The 24617-nt window shown below is 51.0% G+C and overlaps 1 protein-coding gene across 12 annotated transcripts in view; it reads left to right on the forward strand.

Annotated features, from left to right (window-relative positions):
* Positions 1–24617, forward strand: part of ABCA13 (ATP binding cassette subfamily A member 13) — a 349393-nt gene that overhangs the window by 170677 nt on the left and 154099 nt on the right. For 10 of the 12 annotated variants that reach the window (XR_014816631.1, XR_014816632.1, XM_021063900.2 and 7 more), the window contains 4 exons: positions 4580–4776; positions 6696–6853; positions 8310–8540; positions 21230–21320. Coding sequence is in view for 8 of the 12 variants with exons in the window: in XM_021063900.2 (XP_020919559.2) it covers positions 4580–4776; positions 6696–6853; positions 8310–8540; positions 21230–21320 (677 nt within the window). In the remaining 4 variants the exon portion in view is untranslated. The remainder of the gene's footprint in view (positions 1–4579; positions 4777–6695; positions 6854–8309; positions 8541–21229; positions 21321–24617) is intronic. The other 2 variants (XR_014816634.1, XR_014816633.1) reach the window with 2 other exon arrangements.

Below are 24617 nucleotides of genomic sequence, written 5' to 3' on the forward strand. Positions count from 1 at the left end.
GCTCTTCGAGGCCATGTGGACCAAGCAGGTGTCCGAGGCGGGGAGCGGAGGAGTCGGGAGAACAGGATGCACCCATGGGGAGCAGTGTGGGGGGAGCCAGGTGGGCAGGAGGCAACAGAAAGACCCATCTCACTAGGGCTGATAGGAGCCCAGCCCAGAGGAGAGGGGAGGCGAGGCCCCGGTCAGAAAACAAAGTGACGTCTCAGGAACGTGAGTGGAGAGGGCTGGGTGGGAGGCAGGGGAGCCTTAAACCAGCGGTGGAGCCATCGGTCTGGAAACCCGGCAGGCGGTGGCAGGCGGTGAGAAGGCTGTGACCGGCGCTGGACCCTGCCCCTCAGGAGGCAGAACAGCAGGGCCAGCAAGGCCAGCGTGGACCCTCCTTGTTCTTGAGTGGCCTTTGCCAAGCAGAACATGAGGCGGCCCCACGTGGAGGGAGGTGCTGATTTGGGGCCACGGTGTGAGTACAGAGGAAATTCACTGCACAGGCCTCGGAAGAAAGCAGGAACTTTAGGAACTCCTACACATTACATTTTTTTTTCACCTATACCCGCGGCATGTGGAAGTTCTCAGGCCAGGGATTGAATCCAAGGGGCAGCTGCAACCTACGCCACAGCTGCAGCAATGCCCGGTCCTTAACCCGCTGCACCACGGCAGGAACGCCACACGTTACTTCTTATTGCTACCTTATGATATTTTTGCAAGGTTTAGATTTTAAATTTTTGAAACATTTTTGTTTGTTAATAATATTTTAAAATTAAAGTATAGTTGATGGACCGCAGCGTGCCATTTTCTGCTGTGCAGCAAAGTGACCCAGTCGGACATGCACACTCATTCTTTTCTCGTGGCGCCCCCATCATGTCCTGTCCCAAGAGGTGGGACATAGTTCCCTGTGCCCATCCATTCTAAATGTCAGAGTTTGCATGTACGAAGCGCAAAGTCCCCGTCCATCCCACTCCTTTCCCCGCCCCTCAGCAGCCGCAAGTCTGTTCTCCGTGTCTGTGAGTCTGTTCCTGTTTTGGAGACAGGTTCGTTTCTGCTGTATTTTAGATTCCACATCGAAGTGCTCTCACACTGTCTTTAGCACACCTGCCGCAGTGGAGGCAGGTGTATTGCTCAGGAGTCAGGTCTGAAAGGGAGCATCAGGTGCCTCCCGCGCCATGGGCTACCCTGGGAAAGTGGTCCAGAGCAGCCCTGGACAAGGAGGTCCTGCTTTTCCAGAAGGGCTCTGTCCCAGGGAGGCCTTTACCTGCCCACCCCTGGGAGAGGGCAGCACTGCTCAGGGTAACCTCCTTGAGGCCGGTGGCTGTGCTGAGGGGCCACTCACATCGCTCTGGGCACGAATGCTCACAGCAGGGGCATCAGGTATGAATTAAGTCTGAACTGATGCAGCCCAGCCTTAGGGGACAAGAGCCCGTGCATCCCCCGCTTTATTAATGGGGGTGTCTCCCCTCGTCACCAGATCTCATGTTCAGTGGCATCCGAGGATGTTCCCTCCCACAGGGCCTGGTCCACATCATGGCCTCAGAAGTGGCTGAAAGAGTCATGTTAGTGACAGTGGGACGTGGAAGCAGAGGGACAAGGTTCATTCTGTGCTAGTAAGTGTCTTACGTGAGAGTGGACACCTAATGAGAAATGGCCCCGGGTTTCTAAAGGACAGATTGGTGACGTGCCGCCTAAATTTTCTTTTTTTTTGGTCTTTTTAGGGCCGCGCCCGTGGCATGTGGAAGTTCCCAGGCGAGGGGTCGAATTGGAGCTGTGGGTGCTGGTCTACACCACAGCCACAGCCACATGGGATCTGAGCCGCATCAGCCACCTACACCACAGCTCACGGCAACGCCGGATCCTTACCCCACGGAGCGAGGCCAGGGAGGAGCCCACGTCCCGCGGATACAAGTCCGGTTTGTTACTGCTGAGCCACAACAGGAACTCCACAAGCTAAATTTTTAAAAAAGTCACAGGGCACCTATTTTCGTTTAAAACCTGCGTCCACCCTACCACAGCCAGCTCTTTTGTGGTGCTGGCTGGGCTTAAACCCCATTCCTCACCAGGTGCCCGGGGCCGCTTCTCCTGATGGGGGTGCAGCAGCTTCCGTGGTCCCATTTGCCGTGTTACCTGGCAACGGAGCCAGGGTGCATGGAAGCAGTGGGAAGGAGAGCGTGCTTTAGGGCAGCCGTTCTCAATTAGAGGAGCCAGAACAGAAGCACCAGATTCGAAGCCGCCGCACTCCATCTCAGCCCCGGTGACACAGCTCGTTTCTTTCATGTGCAGCTTCCTCGCAGTTGCGTTCAAGGCAGGAGGAGGCCTGGTGGGCTCTTTAGAGTGAACACTTGTCTGGAGTCAGGTCTGTTCTGCCTCTTATTTGGAGAACAAGATAAGAGAAGTCAAGAGGGGACTTTATCGGGGGGTGTTGGGATGTCGTAACATCAGCCCTCAGGATTCTGGCGCCCACGCTTTGGCTCCAGCCGGGGGCTGGTTTGTTTGATGGTGACACGACTGTTGCAGGCGTGCGTGCAGGTGGCCGGGAGGGGAGGACAGAGCACTGAGCCATGGACACTGCAGTGTGAGGAGGAGAGATGACGGAAGGAGGGGCATGGTCAGCGCAGCAGGTGCTGCTGAGTGTCAAGCAAGGGAAGACTGGAAAACAGGCCTTGGACTTGGTGTGAGGAGGTCGAGTCGGAGCTGTAATCGATGTGATCGATGGGTGACCTCGATTAGAGCCGCTCAGCACCGTGACAGGAGGAAGGCCCTCCCCGAGTCAGAAAGAGCGTGGAACGAGGGACGCCTTCCCAGGAGTTTTGCTGCAAAAGGGAGCAAAGAAGTGGGACGATAGCAAGACGGAAGGGAAAAGGATGTTTCGAATACAGAGCAGGCCACTGAGGCAGAGAGCGGAGGGCTGACCTGCCGGAGGGCTGTCCTGCAAGGCGGGGGTGACTCTCCCGAGGGCAGAGCCTGTGGCCGCAGAGAAGAAGGGAGGGACCTGGCAGGAGCGGGTGCAGGGTGATCTGAGTATTGTGGGGCCGAGTGACGGCTGGAGGTGGGAAGCAGCTGGAGGAAAGATGGGGTCAGAAGATGCCACGTGGAGCTGAGCCTCAGGAGGGGCCGTGGTTATTGGAATGACCAGTCCAGGGTGTGGCTCAGTCATGGGTGGATGAGACGGCGTCGGTTCCAGATAAAGCGAGAATGGAGAGGTGTTTGGTTTCACTTGGAAGTGTAATCAGGACATTCCCATTTGAGAACATCTGGCATTTCCCTGCCTTGCTTTGCTTTTCTGTTTGTTTTCTCTGCCACTTGGCCTCTGGTCAGTGTGGCTAGCTTGGGCTTAATAGACGCCAGCCTTTGCGACGGGAGTCACCCAGGTGGGGAGGGCGTGGTGGCCTCAGCTAATTGGGAATAAAAGGTCAGAGCCAGTCCCCTGCTGAGAAGGGAGAGTTCGCCCTCCCTCCCATCTGGGGTGCTGTCCACAATAGGAACACCGGCATAAAAGGGCCCAAACTGGGTGATTCACCCAGCGGAGAACACACGGGGACGCCTGCACTGACCACTCAGTGAGTGGGCTGAAAACCGGACCCCAGAGGCTACCTTGAGCTCCTTCTGGGTCGGGCTGAGCTGACAGTGAAACAGACCTGAAGCGGGTACTTAGCCATCAGCGAGCAAGTCCGAGGGGCCCGACCTGAGTCTTCGCTTTAGGGTTTCGCAGCTTTCTAGGAACTGACGCGGCGGGAGCGCATGTAATCCCTCCCCGCCTCCGGCCTCCCCTCTGACTCCTCTCTGGCCTCCGGGATGTGTGAACCCTTCCCCAGCTTCGCAGGCAGGGCGTCCCCTTGTGTTTAAGTGCTGGGGGGAGGTTGCAGGAAGGCATGGCCTGAAGCGGGGCCTTGACCGTCCGTGAGGCGTGGTCGGGGATGAGAGTGAGAGCATCCGTGCGCGCTCACTCGGCCCCGGTGAGAAAGGAGAGCCAGGCCGCGGAAGGGTGGAAGCCTGCCATGTGCCTGGGAAATGTGATCTGAACCAGCCTTGGGGCTGAAAGTTCACTGGGAGCGAAGAGAGGGCTGATTCGCACGTGCAGGGCAGCTGATCCTCTCTCGTCTCCATGTCCGTGGCCTGGAGGTGTTCCCGGTCCGCAGTCAGGCAGGGGCTGGTACGGACTTAGCGCACGTGGGTCAGGGACACGGGTGGAGACATGCCCACGTGGGTCAGGGACACGGGTGGAGGCTCATGCGGGACCGCCTGGCCTCTGCCCGCCCCTCTGACTGCAGTGGCCCATCAGCCGCCCCACTGCCCTCGCTGTGTCCTGAGGGGCAGGGGCCCCTTGGCAGGAGGTAGGAGTGAAATCCAGGGAGGAGACAACATGCAGTTCCTCCAAACAGAACATGGCAGATCTTGTGGATCGGGCATCGCACTTGGTTCCCGACGTGGTCCCATCTGGACCCCAGGGTCAGTGCTGCTGTGTCGGGGCTCATGCCCTGTGGGTTCTCATCCCCTCCACATGGCTTAGGAAGAGCTGGGTCACAGCAAGTCAGGATTGATGGAGTGAAGTTGGAAGCAAGGCTCTGAGGTGTTGGGGCCGCTCTTGTTCCAGAACCCTCCGGGACGTGGGGTTGGTGCAGCACCGGCACAAACCAACCCGAGCCCTCTCCGGCGGCATGAAGAGGAAGCTGTCCGTCGGCATTGCTTTCCTGGGCGCGTCGAGGACCGTGGTCCTGGATGAGCCCACCAGCGGGGTGGACCCTTGCTCCCGTCGTGGCATCTGGGACATCCTCCTCAAGTACCGAGAAGGTGGGAAGCGGCCTCTTTCCGCTGTGTCTTCCCGCAGCATCAGGTGTAGGAAAGGAGAGCTGTCTCTAGAGAGCAGGTCCCAGTACGTGACCTTTCTTCTCGGGAAAGGACCGTTTCCCACGAGGCACAGAGATGCGTCCGTTGCACCATCTCTGCGGCGCCAGGCATCGCTCACTTGGTGTTTGCTCTCTGGAGTCAGTCTTAGCAATGGTGTTATCAAGTGTATTATCCGTGATTTCAGCTGACATTGCATCCATCCATGCTGTGTCCTGCTCTGGAATAATTCTGGACTTATTAGGAGAGGCATCCCAGCTATATTCTGGAAGAAGCCCTCCCTTTCCTCGGCGAGGAAACCCAGCCGCAGAGAGATGGGTGTGCTATTTGCTTCCAGCGGCAGAGCAAGTTCACCAAGCCAAGGGCGAAGCTGGGCTCTGGGTTAGACGCTCCGTCTCTCTCACACGTGTGATTGTGTATTTCCAATTTAGGGCATCATGAGGACAGTTACTAATGTACAGCCTCGGATTCTTTCTATCATTCTGACAGCCAGGAGGCATTGCTGTAGGTATTTCATATGGAAACACTGGAATTTGGAAAGAACTCTTGGGAAGAGGGAAGCCTCTTTGAGGCAGGCTCAGGAGTATCAGCGGCAGGGTTACTGCAGAATCTTGTAAAACATTGTATTTCTTTTCTTTTTTTCTTTTCTTTTCTTTTTTTTTTTTTTTTTTTTTTTGGTCCACTGCATGGCATATGGAAGTTCTTGGGCTAGGGATCGAATCTGAGCCACAGCTTAGACCTACAACACAGCTGTGGCAATGCCGGGTCCTTAACCTGCTGTGCCACAGTGGGAACTCCTGCTTTTCTTTTTGGCCTTCTGGGTTCAGAGCCTTTCCTGACTTGATCTGAAGCCCCCACCTCCCTGGGGTAGATTAGGATTTGCTACTTGAGAGCTGCAAAGAGAAGGGGCCTGAGACAAGCGATCAAATTCTCTCCTTGGGGCAGAAAAGACGCTCCATCACTTAAAGCTTCGTCATGTGGCTGGCGTCAGGAGCGTGGGGTCAGGAGGAGACACGGGGGGCGCCCTGCTCCATGCAGACCCAGGGGGAGCGGAGAAGGTAAAAGTCCCGAGAGCTTCCCTTTAAGTCCTTCCAGGGTTCCGGCCTCTGCCCTCCTGAGGGCGGCGTGAGCCCTGCCTCCCCAAGCCAAGGTCTTAAACCTTGACGAGATGCGGGGATTCATAGAGGTGCATGTGAGACAAACACTCGTTTCAGCGCACAGTGGCCACAGCCCCACTGCCGAGGGGGGCCTTTCTTCCTGGGGAGGCCCCCGCTCAGGCCCCCACCTCCCCCAGCTGCCCCTGCCCCTCTCCCGAAACCCACTCTCTGAGGTCCACGGCTGCCACGAGCTTCTCCGGGGAAGAGGCAGGTGCTCTGCCTCCATGACGCAGGATGTCAGGTACCCACGGCTGCCTCATCCCTGGCCTTGAGGGCATCCCACGCACCGTGGCCACTGCCCCCAGCACAGCGCGTCCACGGACCAGGCCTCCCGTCGGGCCCACGTGAGGTGGCAGATGGGATGAGTGGAGGGGGAGAAAGATGGCCCACCCCGCTTTTCAAAAGTGTTCTCCTCCGCGTCCATTCAGCGCCCGGCTGCTGGGCCTCGCACCCGGGCTGCTGGACCCAGGCTGTGTGCCTCGGTTTTGCTCTTCATGAAGGAGGGCTTGCGGAGGTGCTGTCCTTGCCCTGAGGGGGCAGCAGAGGAAGGCGGTTCAGGGCCTCGACCGAGTGGCGCCTCCAGGTCTTTTCTGACTTAACCCCTGGGATGCTCGCGACCCCGTCTCCTCCTCAGCTCTCCCGCTCGGGGGAGGGATGGCCCCTCCGGCCGTGTCACGCAGGCCTGATGCCCCCCTTTCCGGGCCGCAGGTCGGACGGTCATCTTCAGCACCCACCACCTGGACGAGGCCGAGGCGCTGAGTGACCGCGTGGCCGTGCTGCAGCGGGGGCGGCTCCTGTGCTGGGGGCCCCCCTCCAGCCTGACGCAGGCTCACAGCCAGGGGCTCCGCCTGACACTCACAAGGCAGGTGAGACGCCGGGATTGAGGCGCGCGGCACTTGCCTCCTTCCTGACGGAGGCCGTGTTGGCTGTTGCATGGTTTACATCTCCCAAGTTGGATTTGCGTCACTGAACAGAGACTGCGTCTGAATCCAGCATGGGCCTTGCCCTGCTGTAGGTCTCAGGGGAGGTGACATGTGTTTTCTGCACAAGGCCCTTGGGGTCTCTGTCCTTGTGGAGCAAACGATATGCCTGAGAAGGAAAGAAACAGAATCTGGCAGCTGGTGGATGCCGAGCAGGAGCAGGAGGAGCTGGGGGCTGGCCGGAGTCTCCTGGCGGCCAGAGATGGGGAGGTGGGAGGCAGGGCCCGGGTGGGCGGATGGGCTGGACAGGGAGTCCGTCCGTCCGTAAGTGGAGGCCTCTGTGTGCAACGCCCTGATGCCCAAATAAATGTCACAAGGCCGAGTGGGGCATCTGCTGCGCCAGCCCAGGTGCACTCTGACCGCCGGGGCAGTCGGGCGACTCAGCGCACCTGGTGGGTGACGGCATCCGACCGGGTGGCTGGCGGGGCATCACCATGACCCTCCATGTGCCGCAGGTATTTTTGCAGCAGTGATGCTTGGTTCAGGAGGCTAAGGCCGAGCAGAGTGGAGAGAGGTGGCCGGGGTCCCGTTCCGGGTCACACCCTTGTTGCCTTGGGTCAGCGGGGGCCGCGGCAGGAGGGGCTCAGGGTTGAGGTTCAGGGCTGTGGTGTCTGAGTCACCTCCCCACCCGTGATGGCTCTGTCTGGCCCCGGCTGTCCCCCGACTCCAGGTTTCTGTTTGCTCCATCTCCGGTCAGGGTCTCTCTGTCCCGTGGGGGCTCCTTTCCTCCGTGGGTGGGAATCCTTGTCTCCCTTTTTTATCTTTGTCTTTTTAGGCCTGCACCAGTGGTATACGGAGGTTCCCAGGCTAGGGGTCGAATCGGAACTCAGCTGCCAGTCTACACCACAGCCACGGCAACGCCAGATCCAAGCCGCATCTATGACCTATACCACAGCTTGCAGCAACACCGGATCCTAACCCACTGAGCGAGGCCAGGGGTGGAACCCGCATCCTCATGGATACTATGTTGGGTCCCTAACGCCACAGGAACTCCCCTCCCTGTTTCTCTTTTAAGAAGACTCAGCCCCACATCCTGTGCTCCAGTTGCTGCACCAGAGTCCCTTCCAGATGCTCCGCAGGCAGTGGGAGCCCGTGAGCGCAGAGAGCTGCCCACCGTGTGGACCCTGATGGGTGTGGGTCTCGCCTCACTGCACTCACCAGCGCAGATTTACAACGAGAAGGAACAATTGCAGCGCATCCTTGAAACACCTCTCCCCTAAATTGTGTTTCTTGATTTTGCTGCTTGGAATTTGCTGTGGGATGTGTGTAAAACCAGCTGACGTACATTTGGCACTTTTGAATGTACCTTCTTGCTGCTCCCCCTCTCTTTTCTCGTGGATAGCCTTCCGTTCTGGAGGTGGACCACCCGAAGGACACAGCTTGCGCCACGTCTCTGATCCAGACCTACATCCCACGAGCATCCCTCCGAGGCTGCAGCGGGGGCGAACTGAGCTACGTGATCCCCCAGGATGCAGACAGAGCCTGCTTCAGAGGGCTCTTCCAGGCCCTGGACCAGAACCTTCAGCACCTGCACCTGACAGGCTATGGGATCTCAGACACCACCTTAGAAGAGGTACGGAGGCAATGCTCAGTTAGGCTCCTCTGCTTGACACTTGGCTGCTCTGAGCTCAGGGCCCAGGATGGGCAAAACAGAGGGGGGGAGGGGACTGTGTGCATTTTCGCTTATTTCCCAGTTCTGATTGGTGTCAGCCAGTACGAATTGAGTACAGCCAGCAGGTGACCGGCTCTTTAAGGGAAACAGCGGTTTTGTATTTGAGGACTTGGTGTCTTTTGTCTCAAATCGTTTCAGCAGTGGGTGGGGCAGCCGTATCTCCTCGCCTGGAGGTACCCTTCTCTTCTCTATGGACTGGATTCTGCTCAGAAGCCCCCTGCAGAAGTCATGCACGAAAACAATATGCAGCCCCCCCCACCGCCGCCCCCAGCTCCTCTCCCCAGACTGACCGGCATCTATGTCCCGGGGGAGGGCACCTCTCCTCCGGGGTTTGGCAGCCCCGGTCCTCCCCAGACTGTCGCAGGAGACCAAGGTTGTTCCCAGCCTCCTCCCGTGGTGTCCTGAGTCGGGGGGGGGGGGGGCTTGGCGTTCTCCCGGGACACAGGGTGGACTGTGAGGGCAGCGGCCTGGAGTCCCGGCCGGGCTGGAGTGTGGCGACACTGCTCAGCCCTGGTCACTATCCCCAAGGTCTGGAAAACAAATCCAGATGTCGTGCCAGGAGGCTGGTAATCTGTATCGGCAGGGACCTGCGTCTTGCGTGAATCGCAGCTTCTCTGCAGGTGTAAAAAGGTGCTGCCTTTGAGGGTTGTTCCCCAGCAAGGTCACTTGAGAAAGAAAAAGAAAGGAACTGCTTTCGGATTGGAGAAGTGCTATGCCGTGTCTGTTCTGGAATCATCCAGGGTTTCCTAGCTTGAGGCGTCCGGGGCAGAGGACTAGGGATCCACGTTCACTGGGCTCTCGGGCAGGGCAGCAGGGCCCAGTGACACAGACCAAGCCCGCATGCGTGATGACGCGCCTTCGCCTCGGCCCTTGGATACTCGTTTCCCGTTCAGCCTGAGCTAGAACGGTTGTTCCCTCCGAGTACGTGGCACTTTATCTGCTGCCAGCAAATTAACACACATCCGGCATCCTTGTGGTACCCAGCTCTAGGCAGTTTTGTGGAGTGATCAGCCGGAGGAGTTTATGGCTTTGAATGTCACAGGAAAAGGTGTGAGGAGGGCCTTTATGTTTGGGTGGACGCTTAGCTTTTAATGCTTGTTAATTAGTGTGCTTCGTAATAACCAGTCAATACCATCTTAGGGCAAAACGTACGTCTAGGGAGAGGCTGGCTAAAAGCTATGCTATGCGTAAAAAAGATGCTTCAGCATCTTCTCCCTAGTGTCCTCCCTCCGTCTCCCTCCCAGTAGAGTCAGAAGCCTCGGGACGCCTGGGATATTTGTCATTAGGTGGAGTGGAGCTTTGGGGGTGACGGGCTTGATGACTCTGGGGGCCCAGCACAGGCCCTGGCTCAGTCTGTGGTTGGAATCCTGCCCCCAGGCCCCTGGCACTTGTCTCCCCATGCTCCGTGCTGCCCCCCCAGTTGCGAAATGGGGGCCGTGCAGAGCCGGGCAAAGAGACTGATGGAGGGACCTTAGTGCCTGCCACCTGCAGTTTGATGGGATCTGCATGGCATGTCCCTGGATGCCCAGAGGGCTGGCCGCGTGGTGGTCCCCTGCGGCACCCTGGGCTCCTGCCCCCTCCCCCAGATGGGTGTGACACCAGCGGCAGCTCAAGAGCCCAAGTGGGCTTCATGCCGGGCTGTCCCTTCCTCTGACTCAGTGACTCTGCATTCCCGCCTGCTTCCCCACCCGCCAGTCTCCTTGCCCAGCCTCCCTGAGACCCTCCCTCCTGGCTTCTCTCTGATTTCTCCACCCCCTCTCTGCTCCCCTCCCTGGAGAGCTGGGGCCTGTTAGGGACTTGCCCAGAATTTTATTTTAAAGCGTAGTTGCTTTACAGTGTTGTGCCAGTTCTGCTGTACAGCAAAGTGATCCAGTCATACATACATATACATTCTTTTTTCAAAAATTTTTTCTTCCATTATGGTCCGTCCCAGGAGGTGGTTGGATAAAATCCCCTGTGCTGTACAGTAGGACCTCATTGCTTATCCATTCTAAATGTCATAGTTGGCATTGACTAACCCCAAACTCCGTGTCCTTCCCACTCCCTCCGCCTCCCCCTCGGCAGCCACAAGTCTGTTCTCCGTGTCTGTGAGTCTGTTTGTGTTTTGTAGGTAGGTTCATTTGTGCCGTATTTTAGATTTTCCACGTATAAGTGATCGCATGTGGTATTTGTTCTCTTTCTGACTTACTTCACTTGTGTGAGAATCTATAGCTGCATCCATGTTGCTGCAGATAGCATTGTTTTGTTTCTTTTTAGGGCTAAGTAATATTCCCTTGTATATACGCACCACATCTTCTTAATCCATTCATCTGTTGATGGACATTTAGGTTGTTTCCATGTCTTGGCCATTGGGAATAGTGCTGCAGTGAACACGGCGGGGGGTGGGTGCATGTATCTTTTCAAATTACAGTTTTGTCCAGATAGATGCCCAGGAGTCTGATTGCTGGATCATGTGTTAGTTTTATATTTAGTTTTCTGAGGAAACTCCGTACTGTCTCCCAAAGTGATTCCACCAATTTCCGTTTTCCCACCAGCAGTGCAGGAGGGGTCTCTTTTCTCTACGCTCTCTCCAGCATGTGTTATTTGTTGACTTGTGAATGGTGGCCATTCCAGCCGTGTGAGGTGGTACTTCTTTGTAATTTTGATTTGCAATTCTCTAATAATTAGTGATGCTGAGCGTTTTTTTCATGTGCCTACTGGCCATCTGTGTGTTTTCTTTGGAGCAATGTCTAATTAGGTCTTCTGCCCATTTTTTTGACTGGGTTGTTTGTTTGTTTCTTTTTGTTGAGTTGTATGAGTTATTTGTATGTTTTGGAGATTAAGCCCTGTTGGGTGCATCATTTGCAATTATTTTCTTCAAGTCTATAGGTTGCCTTTTTGTTCTGCTTATGGTTTTCTTTGCTGTGCAAAAGCTTGTAAGTTTGATTAGGTCCCATTAAATTTTTTTTTTAATTTAAAAGATATTTTATTTTATTTTATTTTTTTTCCCTTTTAGGGCCACACCTGAGGCATATGCAAATTCTGAACTAGGGGTTGAATTGGTGCTATAGCTGCCAGCCTGTACTACAGCCACAGCAAAGCCAGATATGAGCTGCATCTGTGACCTACACCGTAGCTCATGGCAATGTCAGATCCTTAACCCACTGATCAAGGCCAGGGATTGGACCTGCATCCTCATGGATCTAGTGGGATTCTTAACCCACTTAGCCACAATGGGAGCTTCCTGTGCTTTCTGTAGATGGTATTATGTCATCTGCATATAATGACAGTTTTACCTCTTCTCTTCCAATTTGGATATCTTTTTTCCTTTTTTTTTTTTTTGGTGTAATTGCTCTGGCTAGGACTTCCAATACTATGTTGAATAAAAGTGGTGAGAGTGGGCATCCTTGTCTTGTTCCATATTTTTAGCAGGAAGACTTTCTTTTCCATTGAGTATTCTATTGGCTGTGGGTTTGTTATAAATGGCTTTTATTATGTTGAGATATGTTCCCTCCAGACCCACTTTGGTAAGAGTTTTGATCATGAGTGGATGTTGGACTTTGTCGAATGTTTTGTCTACATCTGCAGAGATGATCGTGTCATTTTGGATGCTTCTTTTCTTAATGTGGTGAATTACATCGATCTGTGAATGTCGAACCATCCTTGTGGACTTGAGATGAATCCCACTTGGTCGTGGTGTATGATCTTTTTTAATGTGTTGTTGGATTTCATTTGCTAAAATTTTGCTGGGACTTTTTCATCTATGTTTGTCAAAGATACTGGCCTATAATTTTCTTTTTCGTGGTATCTTTGATTTTTCTGATCTTGGTAGTAGGGTGATGGTGGCTTCATAGAATATCTGTGGAAGTGTTCCTTCTTCAACCTTTTTGAAGAATTTAGGAAAGATCAATGTAACTTTTTCTTTGTATATTTGGTAGAATTCAGCTGTGAAGCCCTCTGGTCCCAGAGTGAGAATTTGAGATCATTGCATATACCTTTTTTTTTTTGTTTTCTAATAGGACTTATCCAATTAACAATATGTATCTTAGGCAGTATCCATTTTCCTCATAACCATTATTTTTATGGCTACATAATTTCTTTTCTTTTTCTTTTTCTGGCTGCACATGTGGCATATGGAAGTTCCCAGGCTAGGGGTCAAGTTGCAGCTTTAGCTGCAGGCCTGCACCACAGCCACAGTAACACCAGCTCTGAGCTGCCTCTATAACCTTTGCTGCAGCTTGCGGCAACCCTGGATCTTAAACCTGCTGAGCAAGGCCAGGACTCGAATCCACATCCTCACAGACACTATGTCAGATCCTTAATCTGCTGAGCCACAACGAGAGCTCCTTTTTAAAGAAAAATAATTTCCGATGTGAAGAAAATTCTGTCATCCAGTTCCTCACTTCCTCATGCCGGGGCACTTAAGTTGTTTGAAGTGTTTTGATATTATCGACATGATACAAGCGTCTGTGAACAGGGTGGGGTCCTGCATCATCTTAGAATCAGAAGTGTAGTTTCTAGGTCTAAGATATGAACCTTCAGACATGCGAATTGTCAGACAGCTGTTTCCCAAAAGGATTGTACTTTTGTGCAAGCACGTACGTTTGTACCTGGGCCCTGTGACCTCTTCCCCTTTCCCAGAGAACCCAGGGTCTCCCATTTAATGCGCAGTCTCTTCAGCTGCAGCAGGAGGGGTGCCCAAGCCGTGGTGAGAAAGGGGGTTCCCGGGTTGTGTTTCCCGTGAGGGTGAAGCTGGTCAGATGTCTTAGGCTGGAACGTTACTGTTTGAACCCTAAACTAGAAATCCTCCCTAACTTGCCCACACTGTTTTTGTTTGGATCATGTAATGTAATGATACTGGAAGTAGGTTACACACAGGGAAGGAAGAACCCACAAAGGGGAGGACTTAGCAGTATTCTTTTAAGGGCTGCTATCTCTGAAATACCTGTGCAGTGGTTTATTCTCAAATTAGGCGTTTCTGTGTTTGGGTCCCTCTCTATTTTTATGTCATGGTTGGCGTTCCATCATAGTCTGACTTCTGAACATTCTTTTTATGCTTTGTTTCTTAAATATTCCTGGTTCTCTTTAATGTTTGCCTTTCTTCTCCAAAATATTTTATTGCACTTTACCCATCCATGTGCCTTTGGACCTTTCTTATTTTTACTGAAGTACAGTTGAGTTATAATCTCATGTTAATTTCAGGGATTAAAAAAAGTTACTCAATTATCCACATATACGTGTATTTTAAGCCCGGTTTCTCTTATTGTTTACTGCAAGATACTGAATATAATTCCTTTTGGACATTTCTCTCTCTTTCTCTCTCCCTCCCTCCCTCCCTCTCTCTCTTTTTTGGATCATGGCACACAGACGCCTGATAGGGAGCTCAGTGACCAGACCAGGGATTGAACCTAGGCTGCAGTTGCGACAGCATCAAGTCCTAACCACTAAGGCCATCAGGGAACACTCCATGGACATTTCTTAATCTTCCTCCTCTTTGTCTTCTTTAAAAAAAAATCATTAAATTCCTCACAGTAAAATCCATTCTGAACCATTTTGACAAATGCCTAAGGTCATAGAACTCCCACGGCAGTCTGGGTCCAGAGGGGTTGCCTCCTTCCTGCCGTCTTAAAAGAATTATATTCTTCCACACAAGGTGCCCCTCTGCAAACTGCTTCTTCTTTTCCCCTCCCGTCTCCCGTCCTTGGTTAATCATCCCCAAACAAGCCCAGTGAGAAGCCACAGAACCAGCTGCCCAATTACGCTGGAGACTTCGTATGGCTTCTCCAATTACTTGCAGTAATTTCCACCTGCTACGCTTAGTACATGCTTTGTACAAAATAGGTGCTAAACGAATATTGATTGATGCAATCTCATAACTTTCTTCTCTCTCACACACACACAAATGCTGAAAAAGAAGGTATCTGTGTTAGGGACAGCCAACGCTTTGTGTATTTCAGGAGATTTAACAAAATATAATTTTGTAGTGTATTTGGATCTATTTGAGAAAGCTATCTTAAATCGGAAAAAGATTAAGCACCTTTGAAAAACCTTTCTTTTGTTTAGTCTAGTATATAAAATATCTATCTCAACCAATTTTGTGTCTTCACACTTGCCAGGTATTGACTTTCGTGTCTCGGGTCTGATCGATCCGCAGTTAGCGGGGCTGCAGTGGCACCACAAGACCCCTTTTCTTTGTTCATCTGCGTTTTGCCTGAGGACTTCACAGTGGGCGAGGAGGGTCCGCCAGCCCACACGGCTGACTCTGCGGCTGGAGAGCAGGATTCACTGAAAAGGACGATACATTCCTTGTAAATCACGGTCCCTAAATAGGCCCCCAGCCAGTGAGACTGGGATGGAAAATTTGATCCCGGGGGGTCACAGATTTTATTAAGACATTCCCACTCCCCCCACCTCCCAGTGCACGCGACAGTGTTTTCTTGATGTGGGACAGGGGTCGGGGGAGCAGGACCCCATGGTTGTGCAGATAAAGTGCATTTGGGAACACCTCTGAGGCCAAGGCAGAGTCTTCCGCTGTAACGCCAGTAGAGCGAGTTTTTAACAGTGTGTCGTTAAAGAGACTCTTTGTAGAAGTCACTGAACCGAGTTACCAGGACTCCTCGTATGTCCTCCGCCCCTGCGCACGCAGCGCCTCCCCGATGGTTGATGTCCCAGTGCGTTTTTAGTAAACGTGACGCTTTCAGTTCTATTCTGGGTCGGTCAGACTGCCCACGTGCACTGGGCTCGCGGAGTTCTGTTCCGTGGGCTCCTCTGTCTCTCTTTCGAGAGGAGCCTGCGTGTCCGTCCCGTGGGCGCACACGCCCATCTTACCCAGCATGAAGAGGATGAAAAAGTCCAGTCCAGGGTGGGAATAAGGGCCTGACATACGTTGATGACTGACTGACTGACTGACTGGCTTTCGCTCTGTGAGAACAAGGATCCCTGTGGAGTCCGGCCCGTCATGTTTTCACCAGTGCCATTCACGCCCTTGAGAGCAAAAGGAGCCAACCCAAGACTTTCTGTTTCCTTGACTTTGGTGACCTGGCCAAAGGTGGCAGGTGACAGAGTAGGTGACACCTGCTCTGCAGGGGACAGAGCAGTCATTTTGCACAGGGTTCATCCTGTTTCCTCCTGGTAGACCGGGCTCTGTGCCTCTGTCTGGAGTGGTGCCTTGTCTCACCACTTCCCGCCTCGCCTCCTGGCACGAGGTCCCTCCCGCTGCGGCCAGAGCTTTGATGGTCACGTCGAGTGGTGTCATCATCGGGCATTTCCACCTGAAGTTAATTTCCTTTTGTCTTCATTACTTTGGCTCTTTTGAGGATGCGCTTTGAGACTCTGTAAATTTCCATTCCTCAGCCCACTTCCCCGCTAGCGTTAGCAGCGTCTCGTGTTCCTTGCCCCTGTGGCTAAGACGTTAGCCAAGGGGAGCTCTTCCTAATTCTGGCACTCATTCTGCACCTTTTAGTTGGCATTAAAGAGTAAGGAGCACTTGCTCGCTCTTTCTTTCTTTCTTTCTTTCTTTCTTTCTTTCTTTCTTTCTTTCTTTTTACGCATTCCTTCCTTTTCCCCCCTTTTTGGCCGCCCCCATGGCATGTGGAAGTTCCTTGTCCAGGGATGGAATCCGAGCTGCATCTGTGACCTACACCACAGCTGCAGCAATGCTGGGTCCTTAACCCACTGTGCCAGGCTGGGGATCGAACTACCAATACCCCAGAGACGAGCTGGATCATTAACCCACTGCACCACAGCAGGACCTCCAAGAAGCACTTGCTCGTCACCCTGTTTATTTGTTTATATCTGTAGTGACTTGTCGCTTCTTGTTTTATTCAGTAAGTAACAATTTACTGTGATGCTTGTTTACACGGATGCAGGAATCACGTCCGATTTAGCCAGTGGACCCCCCCTCAGGCTGACTTCTGTGTTTCTAACACATTCTCACCATCTTTGAGTGGTCTCTTAACTTCCGGAGAGGACAGGTGCTCCTGGATCCTCTCGCACTGTCCCAGCCCTCGTGCTAGAATCCCTGTCTCTCCTGGGAGCCTGGCTGCTCCATTGCAGTCTTGCTGCCCCCCCTGTCCATTCCCAGGCAGAGCTGGAGGGTCTGTCCTTGCCCCTGTCTCTCTCTCTATTGAAAACCAGGAGTTGAAGCTCCAGAGCCAATCCAGTCCCAAGGGCTCGCCTAATCCCCGGAACCTGTACGTGTTTCCTATATGGACCTTGTGATGAGACGATGCTCCTGGAAGGTCTGGTGTGATCAAAGCGGTGCTCATAAGAGGCACGTGGCAAGGCTGGACCCAGGAGATGGTGCGGTCTTCCTGGAAGCAGAGCCCAGGGTGATGAGCTTTGAAGATGGAGGATGGGGCTGTGACCACCAGCGGAGAACGTAGACGTCACTAGAAATGGCAGGAAGCAAGGGAGCGTATCCTCCCTTCGAGCCCCCAGAAGGAGCCTGTGACACTGTGGTCATGGTCCCCAAGGCCCATCTTAGATCTCTGACTTCCAGAATTATAAGGTGATAGATGTGTGTTGTTTTAAGGCCCCTCATTTGGCATAATTTGTTGTATCAGCAGTCGGAAATTCACACAAGTTTCTCTAAAATAATGGGAGTCTTTCTGTGTGCCCGGTGTGGCCTGCCAGGGGACAGCTCTGCCCAGAGTCCTGCACCTGGAGAGGACTGGCCAGTAACTCTCAGTCTGTACCCTCTAAGCGTCCCCCACGGTTTAGTCTCCTGCTTCTTAAAAAGAAAATCACATTTGGGAAACTGGGAAGACGCAGCGTGTTACGTGGGCCACAGTGTGGAAGTCCTTCCTGTGCCAGTGTCTCTTCTCAGGGGGTGATGTCGCTGGCCCAGAGTTGGGTCGGTTTCATGAATTTCTCCAGCATCCAAGCAGAAGGCACCTTTCACTGGCCGTCTCCAGGGCACAGTCTGTCAACCTGGCACTTTGAGTGCAGGTGGAGGTTGGGGTCTAACACTTCTTGAAGGGGAGAGACCCAGCCCTGCCACCCAGAAGATTGATGGCACAATCGGTATTGAGGTGACACGGGCGGTCAGAAATATTTAGACCCTGCAGCTCTTCTAATTTAAGAGTAGGCCCCCAGATGAAGAATCTCCAAACTGTTGACTTTACTGTTCCTTTAAAGCAGAGAGCAGAAAGGCCATAGGCTTTGTCCTTAAATCCATAGTTGTGTTAAATTATAAATTATTTTCACACTATTAATGTCCTTGGGACTTGACCTCACCATCCCCCAGTTTTACTGACATATAACATTGTATTAGTTTAAGTTGTAAAACATAGTGATTTGATTTATTTATATATTGGTAAATGATTACGATTATAAACTTAGTTAACGTTCATCACCTTACATAGTTATGTTTTCTCTTGTATGAGGAACTTAAAAAACTGTTCTCGTAGCATCTTTAAAATACACCACATGGTATGAACTGTAGTCACCCTGCTGTAATTATATCCCAGGACTGACTGACAACCGGAAGTTGGTATCTGTTGACCGTCCCTATTTCTCCCACCCCCAGCGCCCCACCGCTGGCACCCCCCAGTCTGGTCTCTGGATCTACCCATTCATTTTTGGGTTTTTTTTTCAGATTCCGCATAGAAGTGAGAGGATACAGTATTTGTCTTTCTCTGTCTGATTTATCTCACTTAGCATAATGCCTTCGAAGCCCATTCATGGAGTTCAAAGCGGCAGGATGTCCTTTTTTTTTTTTTTTTTTGTCTTTGCCATTTCTTGGGCCGCTCCCGCGGCACATGGAGGTTCCCAGGCTAGGGGTCAAATCGGAGCTGTAGCTGCCAGCCTACGCCAGAGCCACAGCAACTCGGGATCCAAGCCGCGTCTGCAACCTACACCACAGCTCACGGCAATGACGGATCCTTAACCCACTGAGCAAGGCCAGGGATCGAACCCACAACCTCATGGTTCCTAGTCAGATTCGTTAACTACTGAGCCACGACGGGAACTCCAGGATGTCCTTCTTGTTTATGACTGAACAACACCCCCTCGTACACATACAGATATGCCACTGCTTCCTCATCCACTCATCCACTCACAGACACTTAGGTTGCTTCCACATCTTGGCTGTTGGGAACAGTGATGCCAGGAACATGGGGATTTCAGCCCAGAATAATGAGGGGTTAGCTCCATCAAAGCTCAAACCTTTGAGTCCGGCAGTCATCATCACATACTTTTGACAGATGGGACCTGTTTTGGTCCTGTCTCTTCATCGGGCCGCGATGGTATTCTCAGAGCCTCCAGGAGGTTGTGCTCACCGCCAAGGTGAGCAGGCACGAGACAGCAGTCACGACATTCTTACTGTCTCAGCCTGCCTTTCACCTGTGACGTTTGAGAATTCTTTTTTTCTTTGCTTGAAGGCACGCTGGATCCTTAACCCACTGAGCAAGGCCAGGAATGGAACCCACAACCTCGTGGATACCAGTTGGTTTCTTAACCCATGGAGCCACGACAGGAACTCCAAGTTTGATAATTCTGACAGTGTACCTGACACCGAGTGCTGTGCTGTGTTGATTGTATTCCAGTGACCTGTGAGATAGGAGAGCAAAGCCTATGCACTTTTTCTCCAGCGTGTACACCAACATGTGTACATGCGTGCGCGTGCACACACACACACACACACACACACAGTACCTTGCTAAGAAAGGAGGAAGAGAGAGAAAATTTAAAAAGAATAGATGAAATGATCATCAAGAATGCCTCCTTTGTTATAAAGATATGCTTTATATAATTCACAATTACATGTTAGCATCCAGTGAAAGTACCATTAAAATCAGATGCAGAGAAAAGTATTTGCTCTGTAAGTAAATCGGGCCTCACTCACACTGTTTCTCCTGTTTCCAGTTTCATTCTTTGTAAACGGCCTTGGTGAATGCATGCTGATCGTGCCAGGCCTCCGTGCCCTCCTCTTAGGTGGGCAAACAGTCCCGGTCTCATGGGGTTGATTGAGGAATTGAATGAGGTGATGTGGCACAGGCGTCGTGGGCATCCCGCTCTTCCTGTGCCCGCGCTGAGGACCAGGTCGAGAGAGCTTCCCAAGTGCCTGGCATTGTCCTCCCCACTTTGTCTAGCAATCCATCCCCTGCTTCTGGCAATTCAGTTTTATGTGTCTGGCTATGACCATTTATCGTAGGAGAAGGCTAAGCCAGAGAATTGTTTGCCCAAGGTGACACAGGGCACAGTGTCACAACCACTGTGTTATTCCTGTTGTTGTTTCTCCGTGTCCTTAGGTTTGCAGCTTTTCCTTGAGGTCTTAGTGGGAATCAGCAAGAGGTTATCTTAACCAATAAAAGTACCCACATCAGACCCAATGAAACCTCACGGCTGTTCATGAATTCGGAGGGCTCCTTTCTCTTAGCAGGATTCTATCCTGAGCTAATTAGCCTCATGCAGAGAGGTTGGGCGCCTCTCCCTCCCACACCGGCTCTCCTGCTGCTGCTTCTCCTCCGGTGCCCCCCAGGCCCCTCCACACACCTAGAGACAGTCGACACCTCCGTGCTCACTTCCTGAAATAAACGGAGTCAGGATGCTAGTGCTGCTTACAGAAATCCCACGTCCAGGCAGGCTGCTGCCTTGGGACTCACGGAATGTGAGTTACCAGTGTGACAGAGCGCAGAGTGATGCAGAAGTGCGAGTGTGCTCTTGCCAGCAGACAGGGTGGCAAAGGTCAGTGCCTGGCTTGGTGCCTGGCCCGCAGGGGACACTGAGTGAGTCATGGCCAGCTGAGTGAGTGCCGAAAGTCATTGCCAGCACATCGCACTGAATTGGCTGCCATTATCATCTCCCCTGGTCTCCAGACAGGGCTTGAGTCCTGTGTGTGCCATGGGGGGGTGGCCTGGACCATTGCCAAGGTGGAGCCTCTGCCCCCAGAGCCCAGCGTCCCAGTCCTTCTCTGCAGGGATGCATGGCAGCTCGCCTGACCTCTCCCCTGCCTCGTGGTAGTTTATGGATGCCCCTCTACCTCACCCCCAGGCCCTCCTCAACCTCCAGGAGCAGCCCAAGGACCCCTACTGCCACCTCTTCTTCTGGCTCCATGCTTTTCCTCCTCACTCTGGCTGATGTGGGCCCAATTCTTGGATTTGAACAGTGGGACTCGGCTTTTACTTCCAGCGCTAACCAAACAGTGACCTCAAGGAAGTTTCTTAAAGGAACATGTTTGAGTGGCATGGTGTCCAGTAGCCCTTGGAGAAGGCTCGTCCAGTGGGGATGGTTACCCATGGTGTGCTGCCCAGGTTAAATAAGCAGTGAGCCTCTTTGGTTCACCCCTGAATTTCTAAAATGCTGGGCTGGTGCCTCATAAACTCGGGTTGAATCAATGCACAGTGATCAGCATTGCCTTTGCCCCACCTGCTGTTGTCCATGGAGTTGATCAGGATGAAAGCGCCCCAAGACTCATGGTCAGGTTTCGCTCACTTCTGCGTCCTGTAAGCAGCAAGAGCTTGGAGTTGTGCCCTTTAACCGCATGACCAAGTGAAACGGTGCGTGGGAATATCGTCATAATGACGTGGGTGGGTAACTGAGGCAAAAAAAAAAGGGCAACGTGGAAAGGAACATAAAATAATGCGAAGCTCTTTTCCATTTTCCAAAAGGTGTTTCTGAATCTTCTTCAAGATTCCAAGAAGCCATCTGAGGCTGCCCCAAGGATGGATCTAGAGCCTCCAGAGCCTTCTCCTGGTCACTGTAAGTCAGTGTTTCCTGCATCTCCCTTGGAGGGTTAATGTCACCATCCTCATCAAAACCTCTTGTTTTAAAAGTTGAAGATTATCATATTAAGTGAAGTAGGTCAGATAAAGGACCAGTATCAGTTGATATCACTCATATGTGGAATCTAAAAACAAATGATGATATCACTTATATGTGGAATCTAAAAGCAAATGATGATACAAATGAACTTATTTACAAAACAGAAACAGACTCACAGACTTCAAAAACCAACTTATGGTTACCAAAGGGGACCGGTGGGGGCAGGGAGGGGTGGACTGGGTGGGTGGGATTGGCACATACACACTGGAATAAGCCGTGGGTAGCCAGCAGGGACCTGCTGTGTAGCACCGGAAATCAGTGTTGTGCGATAACCTTTGTGGGAGTGAAAACCACAATGAGGTGTCACCTGGTATGCATAAATATGGTCACTGTAGAAAAAGAGAGAATGAAAAAACTAATGTTGGAAATGAAATAGAGAAATTGGAACTCCTGTGCACCGTTGGCGTGAATATAAAATAGTTCACCGGATGCTTTTTCTGCATGTCTGGTGTGATCATGTGTTTTTGGTCCTTAAGTGTTTTTTGAATGTTAAATTCCACTTAGTCATGGGATATAACCTCTGTCATATATTTCTGGCAGTTCACATCTTTCCCTCAGATTTAGAGCTTTCTATTGTATTTCTTTAAATAATTGTCTCTCCCTTCTTTTGACACTCTCATAATGCATATATTGCGCGGGCTTTTTGGTATCCCATAAACTCCTTAGGCTCTGTTCACTTTTCTTTATTCATTCTTTTTTTTTAAATTTTACTCCTCAAACCCCCAAATCTCCAGAGACTATCTTTAAGGTCATTGATTATTTCTTCTGTCTCACTGTGCTAGTAAACTTCTATTGAGTTTTCCAGTTCAATTATATTTTTCAGCTTCAGAGTTTCTCTTTGGTTCTTTTTAAAAAATGTGATTTAGTCTCTTTGTTGATATTCTCAATTGATTCATGTTATTTTTCTGCTTTTCTTTAGTTCTTTGTGTTTTCCTTTAGCTCTTTGAGGGTATTTAAAATAGTTGTTTTTAAAGTTTCTATTTAGTAAGTCTGATGTATATGTTTCTTCCAAGATTTTTTTCTGGCGATTAATTTGGTCCTTTGAATGGGCCATGTTTCCCTGTGTGTGTGTGTGTGTGTGTGTGTGTGTGTGTGTGTGAGATCATTTGTTTAAATTTGGGCTTTTGGAAACAGCTGGTTCTCCGCATCTTTGCAGACTAATTTGTGGAAGACTTTACTAATTAGCGGTCCCCTGGGGCTTGAGATCAGCCAAGGAAAAGGCTTAAGGCCTTCTCAGTTCTTTTCTGGGCATTCATTTTGGCAGGCCTGTGTGTGCTTTTTTCCTGACTTCTCCTGGCTTCTTTTAAATGACTTAACTTTTCCAAAGAGTCTCACCCAGCTTCTTCTTGGGGTCTCAGCTATTCTATTATAGTTCTCAACCCACAATATCGTGTCCCTAGGTGTCCTGCAGTCCCCCTGTAAGCCTTTGTGTTCTATGACATCCACCTCTGTCTTCTTTGGTTTCTGGCCTGGGATCCAGCACTGCCACTGTTCCCGTATGAGCTCCAAGTCATGTGAAACAGACACCAGGCCCTCTGGAAGCCTATTACTAAGATAGAATTAAAAAAAAAAAAAAGTCCACTCTGCTCTTTGCTCTCCAAGGAATTAGGCCAATTCCTCATGACTATACCACTCTGGGAAAGGGATGGGCCAAACTGGTAGGAACTATGCAGTTTCCTACCAGTTTTAATGTGGGATTTGTTTTGGTTTTGATTGGGAGTTTGCTTGGTTGCTGTAGATCTTTGACTGGCTACCAGAGCTCCTGTGCTCCTATAAAATGATTTCAGTTTAGTTTTAGTTTTATTTGGTGTTTTGGTTGGGGAACAAGGACCTAGAGCTTTGTATTTTGCCATCTTGGTGATGTTACCCACGCATCTTAAATTATTTAAGGGCTATTTTTGTGACTGAACACTTTGATCTTTTGATTTTTCTGAAGATTTGGCAAAAGGTTGCATAGTCACACACGGCCTTTTCTCTATGCCCTATTATCAACAGCTTTTTATGACTTTCAGCACCTTTTAAAAAAATCTTGAAACAGTTTTCAAAATCGTCTATTCTTGTTATCCGTTTGTTTAATGCTTTGCCCTTCAATTTTTGTCTTTCCCTTCTCATTTTGGCATGAGAGTCAAGAAGAAACAAGGCAGTGCTTTCACTTCTCTGTTAGGAAGTCTCCTTAGCTAAATATCCAACTTTTTGACTTACACCATCTACTTTCCCCATAATTGGAGGAGACGGCTCTGCTGAGTTTTCTACCACTCCATGACAAGTTTCCACTGAGACGGTCCCACTTCCTTCCAAGCCCTCAGTGGCAGCATCTTTAAAGTTCAGGTTTCTAATCGTCTGTCTAAGGAAGTATAGGTTTTCCATATCACGCTCACCCAAAATTGGCCATCTTTTGTCCACTCACTGATTTCAGCTATTCCTACATTAAATACTATTGCAGCTGCTCTCCATTTCCAGTTATCAAAATTTGCGTTAGTTTTATATTGCTGTTAACAGATTACCATCGATTTAGCAGATTCATATGTATCTCCTTATTATCTCAGTTTCTGTAGGTCAGAAATCTGGGCACAAGACAACCGGGTTCTTTGCCTGGGATCTAACAAAGCTGAAGTAAAGTCCCATCTGCTCTGCATTCTCACCTACAGCCCTTACTGGGGTTCTGTTCCAGACTCCTTCAGCTTATTGGCAGAATTCAGTTCCTTCTGGTCATAGTACTGGTGTCTGCACTTGTTGACTGACTGTCGGTGGGATTCTCTCTCAGTTCCTAGAAGTCACCCTCAGGTCTTAGCCGCATGGTCCTCTCATGACGTGGCATGTTTCTTCAAAGTGAAAAGGAAAATCTCTGTTTTGATTAATGCAAAGGTGACCTTAGTTGGATCTGTAAAGTCTCTGCATGTTTACTATCATCTAGTCTAACTGGAGCAGTCACAGCCGTCATATTCAAGGTCTCACCCAGAGTCAAAGGGAGGGGATTGAACCGGCTACAATGTATGAGTCATGGGGATCATTTTAGGCTTCTTCCTACCCCAAACAGTATTATAACGTGCTAAATTGGGGGGGTGTGGATCAAGGTGGTGGAGTAGGTGGTGGAGCAGGAGTATATACAAGTATGTAGAGCTTACTTCTTCCTACAAATACATCAAGAATCCATCTGCGGGAGTTCCCGTTGTG

Source organism: Sus scrofa, chromosome 9 (assembly GCF_054392235.1).
Source record: "Sus scrofa isolate SSC_HxYL_T2T_F1_AM1 chromosome 9, Sscrofa_HxYL_maternal_Yorkshire_Landrace_v2.0, whole genome shotgun sequence".
Lineage (NCBI taxonomy): Eukaryota > Metazoa > Chordata > Mammalia > Artiodactyla > Suidae > Sus > Sus scrofa.